At 39.7% G+C, this 15,046-nt stretch overlaps 1 protein-coding gene across 5 annotated transcripts in view; it reads right to left on the reverse strand.

Annotated features, from left to right (window-relative positions):
- The window catches only part of SPG11 (SPG11 vesicle trafficking associated, spatacsin), a 77,009-nt gene extending 61,981 nt beyond the window's left edge, over positions 1-15,028 (reverse strand). Inside the window, exons 1-7 of one of the 5 annotated variants that reach the window (XM_027084158.1) lie at positions 14,757-15,028; positions 11,680-11,864; positions 10,592-10,816; positions 8,941-9,142; positions 4,405-4,542; positions 3,769-4,217; positions 2,118-2,263 (exon numbers count right to left, since the gene is read on the reverse strand). In XM_027084158.1, the coding sequence (XP_026939959.1) occupies positions 2,118-2,263; positions 3,769-4,217; positions 4,405-4,542; positions 8,941-9,142; positions 10,592-10,816; positions 11,680-11,864; positions 14,757-14,827 (1,416 nt within the window). In that variant the 5' untranslated portion in view covers positions 14,828-15,028. Of the gene's footprint in view, positions 1-2,117; positions 2,264-3,768; positions 4,218-4,404; positions 4,543-7,884; positions 8,590-8,940; positions 9,184-10,012; positions 10,084-10,591; positions 10,817-11,679; positions 11,865-14,175; positions 14,428-14,756 lie in introns of those variants that run through there. The other 4 variants (XM_027084155.1, XM_027084156.1, XM_027084159.1 and 1 more) reach the window with 4 other exon arrangements.
- Positions 15,029-15,046: the final 18 nt, after the last annotated feature.

The following is a 15,046-nucleotide window of genomic DNA, read 5'->3' on the forward strand; positions in this document are numbered from 1 at the left end:
TAAAATGGAAATAATAAACAATATTTATCTATAGATAAGAAAATTAATGAGCTAGCATCTGACTATTAACATTAATATTTAGGAAAAATAACTATAGGAAATAACCTAAGAGTAAACACTATTCCTTCCGAATAATAGATTTGTAAGAGACTAATTTTCTTTTTTCTCCTATTCTCAAATTTTCTACAATAAATATTTTGTAGTATATAAAGGTAAGTTTTTCAACAAATGGTGCTGGACTATTGAATATCCATATGCAAAAGAGTGAGATTGGGTCCCTTCCACTGACCATACATAAAAATTAATCAAAATGCATCAAAGACCTAAACGTAAGAGCTAAAACTATAAAACTGTTATAAGAGTAAATCTTCATGACCTCAGAATAGGCACTCATTTCTTAGATATGACACCAAAAGCCCAAGTGACCAAAAAAAAAAAAAAACCCCCCCAAAAACAAAAAAAGAGGTAAACTAACTTCATCAAAATTAAAAACTTTTGTGTTTCAAAGGACACCATCAAGAAGGTGCAAAGACAACCCATACACAGAACAGGAGAAAATATTTACAAATCATATATCTCATAAAGGTCTAGAATATAGAAAGAACTCTCAGAATTCAAAAATAAAAACAAATAACTCAATTACAAAATGAACAAAGGATTTAACTAGACATTTCTCCAAAGAGATACACACATGGCCAATAAACATTTGAAAACATGTTCAACACATTAGTCATTAGGAAATGCAAGTCAAAACCACAATGAGATACCACTTCACTTTGACTTCAGAGCTAGTAGGATGGCTATGATAATAAAAAATTGGACAATAACAAGTTTTGGTGAGAATGGAGAGCTACAGGAACTCCCATACATTGCTGGTGGGAATGTAAAATAGTGTAACCACTGTGAAACTGTGAAAACAGTTTGGTGGTTCTTCAGAAAGTTAAATGACTTCATAATTCCACTGCCAGGTGTATACCCAAGAGAAATAAACACACATGACGACACAAAAACTAGTACACCACCTTTCATAGCAGGATAATTCCTAACAGCCAAAAAGGAAAAACCACCTAAGTGTCCATCGACTGATGAATGGATAAAAAACATCTGCTTTATCCACATAATGGAATGTTATTCAGCCATAAAAATGAATGAAGTACTGACACATGCTACATGGATGAGCCTTGAAAACATGCCAACTGAAAGAAGCCAGTCATGAAAGGCCACATTTTTTATAATTCCATTTATATGAAATTGTCAGAATAGGCAAATCCAGAGACAGAAACAAGATTAACTGTTTGGAAATTAGGGTTTGTGAGGAATTGGGAGTGATTGCCAATGGGTATGCTGTTTCTCTTTGGGGTGATGAAAATGTTATGGATTTGTATAACTCTGAATATACTAAAACCCACTGAATTGTACATTAGATAGGTGAATTTTATGGTATGTAAATTATATCTCAATAAAGCTGCCACTAAAAAAACAGTCTGGTACATAACATTATTAACTTTCAGTTTTCGACCTTGCTGGGCTGTGTGGTACAGTAGAAGGTGCCCTGATTTTGATTCTAGACCCTGCCTCATTAGTATGGCTATGGGCCACTCACTCAACCCTTCTGAGCCTTACGTTTTTCATCTGTAAAATGAAATGAATAAAAACTACCCAACCCGTCCCATGTGGTTATTTTAGCACAATTTAGAGAATGCATAAAAAAGACTGTTTGTGAACTATAAAATGCTACATAAATTCAGGTTATGTCACTACCACAGCTGGATTAGAGGATTAGGGGCTATAGAGTAGGAATAAGAGATCACTCCTGCTCGAGCTTTCCATAGCTTGTTTCCACTTCATTTATTCTCATCAGCTTATTGTTGGCTCCAACTCTTGTAGCTTTTTTTTCTTAAATAGTGTTTATTATAATCTTTTATCTTTTAAAGCCAAAAAGGGTAAACTGCTAAGCAAAATTAGGGTAACAAAACAGCCAAAACTAAGCAAATGGATAGGTAGAGGCTACAGATCCTTTGCCGCTAGGTTAAATGAATCTCCGAAATTGTTAGTCAAGTAAGGGTAGATGACAGAAAATAACCAAGCAAAGTTCTACAGACATTTAATTCTGTTACCTCTAGCGCATGTATGGGGATGGAGCACCTCCCCCAACCATTGAGATGGCAAAGAGAGTCCACAGTGCTGGCACTTCCATGGATCATTAGTCTATTTAAAAATTCCTCTTGAGTCAAACCAAACAAAATCAGAGAGAGTCCATCTTCTATAAGAAAAAAAAGTTAGCTTTAATAAATTATTAGGAGTTAGGTTTCAGGATTATGACAGGAATTTCTAATTACTCAATACTTCAGCACTGTAATTACAAACAGATTTATTGGGTACTAGTAACTAATGCCCTTAAGTAATAAATTCATCATAATTTTTCAAAGAATGTTATTTTTTAAAACAGTAACTGCAAGACAAATGCTCATAAGAACAATGCATCCTATGAAATAACATTGAATCTCTCTTTTCTACATAGTACTATATTACACAATCAATACCTGGAACCTTTAACTATTTACCGAGATGTCACATTTCTGGTTTACTAAAATAAAACAATAGCATGCTCTTGACACAAAGAAATACATGATTACCAAAATTGAGATGCTGAAGAAGAAACACATGGTTAGTTCAATGAGAACACTCAGTAGTTTTATAGGAGGTTATGGCATAAATGCTGAATCAATGTATATCTGACACACCAAACCCAAATGCCTATGGGACCAAACAGGTGGGGAGAAGAAGTGCAAGAAAACCTAACCTGAAAGAAACTAACCCATCTAAGAGCACTGAAATTTGGCTCCAATCCATAAATTACTATGAGGGATGAGGGGCAGTGTGGCAGAGCTTTTAATTTTTCAGTAACAACTGAAATTCCAGATTTCGTGTGAAACCCTCTAATTTTACATGTTTATAATAAATAGAATCTTTTTTAAAAAGCCTAGGTAGGGCTTCCCTGGTGGCGCAGTGGTTGAGAGTCTGCCTGCTGATGCAGGGGACGCGGGTTCGTGCCCTGGTCCGGGAAGATCCCACGTGCCACGGAGCGGCTGGGCCCGTGAGCCATGGCTGCTGAGCCTGCGCGTCCGGAGCCTGTGCTCCGCAACAGGAGAGGCCACAACAGTGAGAGGCCCACGTACCGCCAAAAAAAAAAAAAAAGCCTACGTAGTGTAGGCCAAACAAAATGAATCTGAGTTCATGCATGGCCCACGAGCAAACAGCTTGCATCCTTTGCCTGTACAGACTGAAGTCTCATAAATGACTCGCTGGGTTAAAACCAACCTTTCTTACTCTTAAACTCTTCCTGACTCAGTCCTAGCATTTAGCTGAGCAGAAATAACCTTAATTAAAAATCAAACACATGGGCTTCTCTGGTGGTGCAGTGGTTGAGAGTCCGTCTGCCAATGCAGGGGACACGGGTTCATGCCCCGGTCTGGGAAGATCCCACATGCTGCGGAGTGGCTGGGCCCGTGAGCCATGGCCACTGAGCCTGCGCGTCTGGAGCCTGTGCTCCGCAACGGGAAAGGCCACAACAGTGAGAGGCTCGCGTACCGCAAAAAAAAAAAAAATCAAACACATGAGACAACATTACTGAGAGTAACACCAAATTTTCTCCATCAAAGCTTAGGCTTAGAGGAGTAGGCACCACCACCACCCGGGCAGCAGAAGTAAAATAGATAAGAGAGCACCTCTCAGCATGGATTTCAACCTGATATAAGACATTCTCACCTGTCAAAACAAGGCACAGTTGCTGGTCTCCACCACTGTCTACAGGAATACACTTCTTGCCCAGCGAAAAACGCTGCATGCTCTGGGTCTCCAAATCCCACAGGACAATGGTACAGCCCGTCCTTTCAACTGCCCAAGTAAACAGCGCAGTGAAGCCTGTCACAGACATACATGTAAGCTCAAGGGGTTCCTCCTGTTCACTGATGTGTATTCTTTTCCATGATCTTCCCGAATCACTGGTCTTGGCAGGACCTTTCTGTGGAAAACTATACTGGCTGCACATTACATCCTGTGGAGTGAAGGCCCAGTTTGGCACACTGGTACTGTGGTTACCAGATTCAGGGGGCTCCAAATGCAAAATATCCTGGAACCACGGAGCACAACAGGTACCTTCCAGCTTGGAGTTCTTTATTGTTTCATTCAGTGATGACAGCTGGGCTTTCCAAGACCTGGAAGATAGGGCAGAACTTACATCTGTGACAGTGAAAGGCACAAAGTAAAGCAGTAAATCAAGCAAAGATGCAATTAGGAAAATAAAAGTGTCTACCTCTGTAAAGACTTTTAGTGAAAAGGTACAGTGTCAGCATGACAAAAAATGGAAATAATAAAGTAAATCCAAAAAGGAGGTTTCTGTACCGATCAACTTGGAAGGAAAACTTCATCAGTTTCATGTTGTAGTCAGAATTAACAGGATCATCTTCATCTATCCCCTTAGGGCCTTCAATAGGAATGTCTTCTAGTGTTCTTTCACATAGTAGGTGTCCTGGGTATTGCCTATGTTTTAAAAACAATAGTCATGGTAAAAAAAAATGATGATCAAACAAAATCTGTTATCCTTGCTCCTGTTAAAAATGGAAGGGCGGTGGGGGTGGGGGTGGGAACTTCCCTGGTGGTCCAGTGGTTAAGAATCCACCTTCCAATGCAGGGGACGCGGGTTTGATCCCTGGTCAGGGAACTATGATCCCACATACTGCGGGGCAACTAAGCCCGCACGCCACAACTAGAGAGCCTGCATGCTGCAACTACAGAGCCCATGCGCTCTGGAGCCTGAGCGCCACAACTACAGAGCCTACGTGTGCTGGAGCCTGTGCACCACAACTAGAGAGAAGCCTGCACGCTGCAACTAAGACCCAAACGCAGCCAAAAATAAAATAAATATATGTATTTTTTTAAATGGAAGGGGGTATGGGATGGAGGTGTTACAGAGTAGAAAGAGTATAGACAATAAGTTTCCCTGACCCAGACTCCTTACCTCCATTGCTTAAGGCAGATTGATAAAGTCAACCTTAAAAATTTGACCCACCTGTAACTATGTGTGTAGATGTCAACTAGATTGATTGTGATCATTTCACAATATACACACATATATGTTGTATAAATGAAACTAATATAATGTTTATGTCAATTAAAAAAAATTTGACCCTTAAGGGAAGTTAGCTTTATGTAGAGATAAAAGCATGGATTATCTGCTACATTGTAGATGTTGTGCTAAAAACTTTACCTAAACTAAGGTATTCGAGCCTCTCAACAACCCTATGAGGTAAATAGAAGCCAGTTTTGTAGATACAGAAAGTAAGGCTCAAACAGTGGAGCTTAATGTGAACCAGGTGAATGTGACCATAAGCCCAGGTTTTTAATCACTCACCATACCATCACCACAAATTAAGACTTGGGCTGAGACCCTGGGAATACATAAAAGTTAGGAAAGCAAAGTATGAGTGCAGGTGTGGATGGAGAGTGTATGTGGAAAGAGGGCTGTCACGTTGCAGAAGCACAAAGAAGGCTATGGTGGTAAAAGCATAGTGAATGAGAAGCAAGGTGGTGTGAGATGAGGCTGGAGAGCCTGGCAAGAGCCAGATGCGGTCAGGTTTTATGGGCTACTAAGGATTCTTAGCTTCTATCTTGGGGTGAGGGGGGCGCGGGAAGAAGCTAAATAAGGGTTTTATGCAGAGAAGCCATATGATCAGACACAGAAGAGTAGCTGTGGGGAGAATGGGATGCATGTAAACCCCCTGAACACTTAAATTATTAACCCTTTCAACAATTTGAAGGTAACAGCTTGATATACATTTGTCAAGGAGATGATGTTAGAGAAGGCAGGGTGACAGTGAGAAAACATGATCCATGGAGAGGGTAGTTCTCGCACCAACAAAAGACATACCCTGCCCCAGATGTTCATACCTGGCTATATTCTGATAAGACATGCATTGTAACACCACCACTCTGGCTACTCCATAGATGATGGATTTGAGGGGGGAAGAACAGATATGGGGAGACCAATTACGAGGCTGGTAAGCTAGTTCAGGTAAGCGATGATAGAATAGATCACAGTGATGACAGAGGAGTTAAGACAAGTGGGCAGATTCAAGACACACTCAGGAGCTAGAATGGCTAGGACTGTGATTAGCTGGATGTGGATCTAATACTTAAAAGAGGCTAGAGATCTAGAAAAGAGAGGAAACAGAAAACGGTCCCTGAGAAGGAGGGAAAGAATGGGGTCCAGAGTACACACAGAAGGATTGGCCTTCATAGGAGGAGGGAATCTCTCCATTGTAACAGGACAGAAGATGGAGAAGACGAGTGCAGGAAAGTGGGTTTGCAATTTAATGTGAGAAACTGAAGGAGCTCCCATTAGATGGGTTCTACTTCCTTTATAAAGTTGGAGGTAAAGTCATCCAAGAACAGTTGGGGGTAAAGAGATGAATAAAGGTTTGAGGAAATGGAGGTTTAAAACGTTGTAAAGAATGGACTCATGGGCTTCCCTGGTGGCGCAATGGTTGAGAGTCCGCCTGCCGATGCAGGGGACACGGGTTCGTGCCCCGGTCCGGGAAGATCCCACATGCCGCGAAGCGGCTGGGCCCGTGAGCCATGGCCGCTGAGCCTGCGCGTCCGGAGCCTGCGCTCCGCAACGGGAGAGGCCACAACGGTGAGAGGCCCGCGTACCGCAAAAAAAAAAAAAAAAGAATGGACTCATGAAAAGTCATTGTAAAATTTCCAGGCAACATGAGAGACCACAGAAGACAGTGAATGTGAACTTACAGTGGTATCAATTTTCCTCTGTGGTTTTCTCACAAGTGCTCAGTTGCTTGAGTGCAGGGAACGAGAAGAGAGAATAAAAAAAAAAGATTTGTCAGATCAAGTGCTACCACTGTGGCTCATTCAAGAAAGTGACTGAAATGACAGGTCACAGAATCTATGCTGTAAAGGGAGGGCAGTGAAGACAGAGGGGGCTCCTGTCTTCACTTGGGAAGTCAGCATATTAGAAATTCCAGTGAGGTCAGATGAGAGAAGTGGGGGTACTTGAGTAAGCAAGCTGTACAGTCTGGCAAGTCGTGCTCAGAGTGGGATGTGTAGAAGAGTGATTTGCGGGAGGAGCTGTTTCATATAATGACAAAGCCCAGGGTATGACTATGGGAATGGACAGCTAAGGTAAACTGGAAGGAAAAGTCATTGACAGTGAATTGAATGAACAAACCATGAGGAGCTTACATGGAGCTTACAAACTCTGTAGGAAACACAAAAAATTAGAGAAATAATACAAGACTATACACAATTAAGTGCTAAACTGTAGTTCAAAGCAAAAGTGCTACAGAAGTCCAAAGGAGAGAAAAATTATTAAATGAGTAGAAATGTACAAGTGGAAGGGATTTTAGTAAGGAATGACTTCATTAAAGAAGTGGATCTCAAAGCATGAATAGGACTTGATAAAATGAAAAGGGGTGGCTGACTTTTTGTATGGCAGGAAAGAACAACTAGGGTCAGGAGGCAGGAATGGTAAAAAACACTGTTAGATTTCAGAGTACACTTAGAAAATAAACATGCAGTCAACTTCCTCAAGAAATTATACTAATTAAAGAGCACTCATGTAAATAATTAACAAATAGCGATCACTCATTTAGTTGGACAGGACAGATCCCTAAATTGACTATAGGGAACAGAACAGCAGCTCTTCACTGGCTGATGTTACAGTGGCTGAGTTCAATGAAATTTGTTCAAAGGGATGTGCCTGGTGCCCACTTCAGTGCTCTTCTCTTGGGGTGTTGCCAAAACATCTGGAGGAACAGAACCCTACACTCAAGGATCAGAGTAGCTGAGTGGGCGTTCCTTCCCCCTCACCTATCAAATTATTTTCCAAGGAAGTTGATTAGAAGGTAACTCTACACATACAGGATATATTTTAGTCAGTGAAAATGGCTTACTGATACACAAGCACACAGTCTGAAAATGTGATAATCATCCCTGCTCAAAGATTAAAAAAAAAAAGTATTAAAAGGCCATTGAAAACAAATGAAAAACTCACAGTAGTAAGAAGTTCTGGCTGATATGTGAAGATGAAATTAACCCTTTTTTGTAATCCAGACAATGAGCAATAAACCCATCAAAGTGCATTCCCAATTATTCAAGGATATATTTATTTCATTCATATTAAGTTAGGACCAAAAATCCTAATGGTTTGAAATGTCCCTTAATACTGAAAGTCATAAATGTGGATTACCCTACTTGCAAGCTTCAATAAACAGGGTGCTGTGTGTGTGTGTGTGTATGCACATTCACATACACACATATTCCTTTCAAACATTATAAAATCAGAAGCAATTAGAATTTCTAAATCAAAAAGCTACACAAAGAAATACTCAATTTTCACTAATATATTTAGGAAGTGTGTGGGTCCTCAAAAGGAAATACCTGAGGAAATCCTAAAATGGAGAAAGCACAGTTAATACATCTTGTCAAAGTCCTTAAGTGAAAAGTGATCCCCTAGGCAGCCAGGACCCTAACCCACGTAAGACACAATTCTAACACAGGATAAATCCCATTTTTCTTCTACTCTAGTATTGAGAAGAAGTGAGTAGATAACGTATAATAGCTAAGGGCTTTTAAAATTGTGCTTGGTTACTTTTCATTTATGATGATATAAGCCATATATAATAATAATAAACATAAATCAAAATCAAACTTGGATATGTATCCAGAAATAAAAAGGTAGCCAGTGGTCACTTGTACATACTTTTATATAGTAACAAGCTCACTAGGTAGTAGCTAGAACGTGATCAAGCAAATAGAGGGAAAAAAAACTGGTTAAAAGAATAAAAAGAAGCTAACAAGTACATTTTTAACCTCTTATGGCTCTAATTATTTACCTGAAATCAGAGAAGGAAGTAATCTACATACCTGAAATACAAATTTAAGTTAAGAGCAATTGCAGTGTTGGAGGAGCTGACAATCACTACAACATCTAGGTCTTGAGACACTTTCAATGAAGTAAAGGAAGAACTCTTGGCCGGCTCTTGTTGCTGCTCATTATACATATCTTCTTGAGGAAGTGCCAAATCCACATGAGCTACATGTCTACCATCCACAGTGTCAAAAATGTCTTCGAGTTAGAGTTAAAGAAAACGTCAGTCTTAAGTATGCCTAATCATTTAAAACACAGGACGAAATAAGAGTTATAGACTTCACTGCTCCAACCTTGTAGGAATAATAATAGAAGGAAGACGGACACTAAAAATCCCATCATATTAACCAGGTGACTATGAAGTTGGGGAACCAATAAACAACCTGATAGAGAGTTCACTCAACAATACTTGCTGAATCTCCACTCTGTGCCAGGCCCTGAGACAACAATAATATTTTCCACTAGTGTTCTACAACAGTGCTGTCCAAAAGAAACAACGCGAGGCACATTTGTCACTGTAAATTTTCTAGCAGCCTTATTAAAAAAGTAAAAAGAAACCAGTGAACCTAATTTTAAGAACGTTTCATTTAACCTAGTATATCCAAAATATCATCTCTATATGTAATCAATATTAAAAAATTGAGATATTTTACATCTTTTTCACATAAGTGTTCAACCCTAGTTATTTTATACTTACAACACATCTCAATTTGGACAATTAAATTTTCACTGGAAATATCTGGTCTGTATTTAGACTTCAAAAATTTACATTTAAGAACTTGGAACAGCCAGAGTTGTTCCAAACATACTCAAGAGTTCTCCAATAACTCAATCAAGTATCAGACTTTAAATCTAAAGTAATTAAATACAATTATGAATTCAGTTCCTCAGTCACACTAGCCAAAAAATTTCAAGTGTTCAACAGCCACATACGCCTACTGCCTACCACGTCGGACAGCTCAGTTCTGTAACCTGGCAGCAAAAATGAAGTTAATCCAATATTCTATAACATTTTTTACAAAATAAATTTTAACACAGGCTATGATACATGTAAAATAGAAAAATTACTTCTTTAATGCAGAAATGAAAGTTCCAAAAACACATAACGGGTCGTTCTTCAAATAATCTTCAAAATAATTTTGCTGGTGACCTATGAATCTGCTGAAGACAGAAAATCTGTGATAGTTTTCCAAAAACAAATTTCAAACAGTTATGCAAACCATCTGATTCCCTAATATGATGGAATCATCATCAGAGACGATAAGAGATAGGTTATATTCACACATGAAAATGTGTGTATCATATCATAAGCAGTCATCTAAATCTCTCCTGGAACAAGCACAAAGTAGATATTTAATAAGTATATTTTAAATAAATGGGTAATGCAGAACATATACAATTTTAAAACAACATAAATAAGTTGGACAAGATGATTATGATTTATAAACTGAAAAATATTTGAATGGAATATAAAGCAATGTAGTTTGAGTATTTTAAGTTCATGAAGATCTTTTTCCCTGGAAGTTTTACTGAAAAATGAATCTTTCTACCTACAGCCCAGTCCCTAAAACTAAAAGCCTATAAAAAGGCTCATTTTTCCAGGTATTCTCCTCCCCCACACATCAACATCTTTACCAACAAGGATACAGATCCAGCCTAAACGACTCAAAACAAAAAGAATTCCTCTGCAGAGCTGTGTGTCAATAATCCTGTCCACTGCCTGTGCAGGTAAGGATAATGTGAAACAGCTGAGTACCCTAATCTCAGCATCTCTTTCAGGAAATATAATGTGCAGGATGATATATTCATTGATGAACAATAATGATGTGTTACTGTGAAATGACAGAATTCTCAAAGATAGTAAGGAAATACCTATAAAACAAAAGGATATTACGTCAAACTCACTGGTTACAATTTTACAACTGGTAAATTTGATTCTGTTAACACAAACAGGTAAAACAAAAAAGAATCAGCATTTAACTTAGTCCAACTCTAGACAATTATTGGTCAAACTCACCTAAGCAAGTGGAAGGTAAGTAAGGAACTGAATAAAGATGGCCTACAATGTCTCTGTGCCTTCTGTTTACAGCCAGAGTGTGACAACACACCAGAAGATGATCAAAAAAGCCTACTTACCCATGAGACCAAATAAGAACAATCACAGACTCTTTTTTTTAAAAGGAAAAGAAGGAACCTTATAATTAGGGTAGCGAGAATGCAACTGCCTTAAAAATAGAAGCCTGAGTGCTTTGATTTCTGCTCCCTGCAGCCCTCAGGATGGGACATAGCAAACAGGTCTGTAACCAGTCTAGATCAGCACATTATCCAACAGAAATATAATGTCAGTCACAAAAGTGAGCCACACATGTAATTTTAAATTTTCTAGTAGCTGCACTGGAAAAAGAAAACAGGTGAAACTAATTTTATTATATATTATTTACCTCATATTCAAAATATCATTATCAACATGTAACACAAAAACTATTAGTGAGATATTTTACTTTTTTAGTACCAAGTCTTCAAATCTGGAATGTATCAACATTTGACATTTGAAGGACATATTAGTTGATATTAAGCACATTAAGGGCTTAATAGCCTCATGTGGCTAGTGCCTACTATACTGGACAAATATCCCTCCCTGACTTCACCTCTATAAGAGCTTTTCCTGAAATACATAAAATTACATAGTAATACACAAATTCAAACATGCTAAAAGACCACCTGCAAATACTTACTGATAATTTGATCTTCAACGAGCTTTTGCAATGTCTCCTCAGTATAGCTATATGAAATGGTTGCATCACATTTTCCATCTTTCAAACTAAATTCACAGATGAGCAGTGCATTATTTTCACTAAGAGCAAGCAGTCTGGGCTTGTCTGTTGGTGTCCCACTGTTATGAGAGTCCTCCCATACAAACCTAAGGAAAAAGTTTAGACTATTTATTATATTCTATATCCACAATAACACTTACCCACAATGGTGAAGGTAGGACAGAAGAAGTAGAGAACAACTCTTTGGTTCACCTAAAAGCATTACTTCTATATACAACCTAAGGGAATGTAAACTGCTCTAGAACTTCCAGCCCCTTCAGGGCAACACAAGAATATAGGAGTCATTTGTGAAAAGGGGGCAAAGAGCAAGAAATGGTGGCTGCTTTTTTCCTTCATCCTAAATCTGGACTGATGGTATGTTTAAAGGAACTGTCATGATCAAGGATATGTTTCAACAACCAAATATGTCTATTATTTATAAGAGGTGGTCTTCACAATTAACAAAATACGTTTTGCTAACATAAGTGCTTTGAATAACTTTAAAAAAAGAAAGCGATTATTTGCATTTATAGACTTTGAAGACTCTAAACTGGCATATTATACAATAGCTCTGTCCAACGAAACTTTCCATGAGATGCAAGTGTTCTACACAACTGCAAAGTCCAATACAGTAGCCAACAACCTCATGTGGCTACTGAGCACTTGAAATGTGGGTAGTGCAACTGAGGAACTAAATTTTCAATTTTAAGTGCAATTATAGAATATTTAAAGCAGTGTAAAGTCAACATACCAACATGACTAACAAGGATGGAAAGAGGCTAATGATGCTACAGCTTCAAATTAAATAATAAAATTAAGTTACATTAAAAGAGAAAAAAGAGAGCCCCAATTCTGAAAACTATGCAATGGAATGAGATAAGGTTACCATACTGATAGTTTCATCTTTTAAAAAAAGCTTTTTTTCTAGAGAAGTAGTAAGTTTTATATCTAAAAACAGTGGACTTGGTGCTACTATGTTATTATTAGGAAAAAACACTGACATTTTATATTTCTGTCTTTATACCTAGAATGTTTCATAAACAGCCAATTCCTGACTGTTCACACTGAAATCTGATGTCAAATATGAAAAAGGTTAAACAAATTAAGATATATTTAAAAGGCTGAATACTGTGAAACCAGTAACATCATTAGCACATGGGACTATACTGTCACGTGGAAAGAGAATTTTCAGTGAACATAATATAGAATGTACAGTGATTTCAACAACATACAAAGGACCATACATACTTTGAGAAAAGGAGGAAGCAAATTCTGTACACTATAAACTTGTCCTTATTTTTACCCTACGAATTATTTTAACTGAATTCAATTCAACTAAGAAAACTAAAAAGTAGCCCTTCTTGATCCTCCCCCACTAATTTCATGCTATAGCTTACAAAAGCCCCCATTATTTTATGTCTGTTCTGCTTATCTTCTGTGAGGTTCTCTCTCTGCCTCATTCCTTTCCTTATATGGCTGTGTTCATACGTACTTAATACTGTTGAATCAACTAACTTATGGTAAGGAGGGATTCCTTTTCCTAGCAACTGGAGATCAGGAATAAAGAAGACAAACATAAAACAGGTTAAAACATTCAGTGATTGAACAAACGAATCTCTACTGTGAGGCACTTTTATAGGACCTGGATATTCCAGAACTCCTCTGTGGCTACTCAAAATTGTTAACATTTCTAAAATGTTTTGTTATTAAAGAGTCCAAAGCGTCGGAAGGCACTCTCAAACTTAATGATGTAAACTGTAAGAGTTACATATGTGGAAAGTAATATATGACTGAAATTGTTTCTTTTCTGTCTTCCCAACCATACAACCTCACATGTAAGAACTGTCTTATTACACCTTTTAGGCACTGCTCCTAGGTAACGAACAGAAAGCGCATAATAAGTATTTGTTGAGTGAATACACTAGTAAGTGCGTAGAAAACGCAGGCTCTGTCCTTGAAGGGGGGTGGAGGGGAGGGGAAGCCCAAATGTGAAGGAAACAGCTATCTGTATCAGAGATAAGGAAAAGGTAACAGGATGATTCAAATGAGAGATGATGCCCCTCAGCTGGCATCTTTAACAGATTTAACTGAAGAAAATGGGCGTGGAGCACGGCAAAGTGACGATTAATCAACCTGTGTTAAATGAATTTAAAAAGCGTCCAAGCTAGGATTCATTACAGGTTCTCCACATCCGGAGAGGATCTGGATACTGTCTCCACCCACCCGGAACGGGAAATGGGTGCAGGGACGCGACAAACAGAGGAAAATGTTCCGAGAAGGAACCGGGCCTCCTCTGAGGAGTTGCCCTCCACCGTCATCCCTCTCCCGCTACCTCCAAGGTAGGAGGGGAGCAGAGGCGCCAGCCAAGCTAAGGCTGCAGACTCCCTCCACAAGGCCCGGCCCGGCCACAGCACTTACTGCCGAAAAGGGCCTTCCAGGCGGCAGCCGCCCCCGCCCCGGCCGCCGGGCGCCAAGGGAAGCACGTGAAGGCTGCCTGCAGCCGTCAAGCTCCCCAGAACCTCCTGCTCCCTGTGCAACTGCGCCCGGGATCCCAGACGCCCTGTTGCCTCGGCGGGGACCGGCACCAACAACACGGGTAGAACCCGCTCCACGGCTTCAGCGCTTCCAGCCCCCTTGTCAGCAGCCATCCCGCTCGCACCGGTCCTTCCGGTCCCTACAGCCCGCTGCGTCCTGCGCGTGCGCAGTGTAGCCGACCCGCTGTCAGCCTCGTGACTCCCGCGGGGAGATATGCGCTGACGTAGTCTGCCCGGTTAAGTTCTCCGCACCACCCACTCCAGCAAAGCCACAGCTGCCTTTGTTTCTAAACCACGGTTTGCTGAGAGAGCTGAGGGCCTCCATTAGCGGCTTAAGGTGGCTGTAGCAGCTGTTCTCACTCTGTAGCATTACCCTTTGCTTTCTTACCCTTGCTGCCTCCTCTCTATTGGAGGCCTGTGCCTGCCACTCTTCGCTTTTCTTATTGGGCTGTTATTTTTACTTACAGGCCCTGAGTGGTGCAACGTCCTTGGTATTTGACCGATCCATGATGAGGGAGCTGACTTGATGCTGACATCAAATAATATCCATTGTAACAGCCAGGGGAACAGGGTGGGTGGAAGTGGTAGAGTTCCTGTTTCCTACTACTCTTTCCTCTAGGAGGTATAATCCAAGATCGGCCAGCAGAGGGGGCGAGAAGAGGTGGGGAGTAGGCATTTTGGAATGGTCTCCTAAAGAACAGCAATGCCTTTCTTAACACATACTTTTCCACAATCAGATGGGGTCACACAGCTAT

The sequence above is a fragment of the Aethalodelphis obliquidens genome, unplaced genomic scaffold, assembly GCF_003676395.1.
Source record: "Aethalodelphis obliquidens isolate GAN/ISIS:26980383/991018 unplaced genomic scaffold, ASM367639v1 scaffold51, whole genome shotgun sequence".
Classification (NCBI taxonomy): Eukaryota; Metazoa; Chordata; class Mammalia; order Artiodactyla; family Delphinidae; genus Aethalodelphis; species Aethalodelphis obliquidens.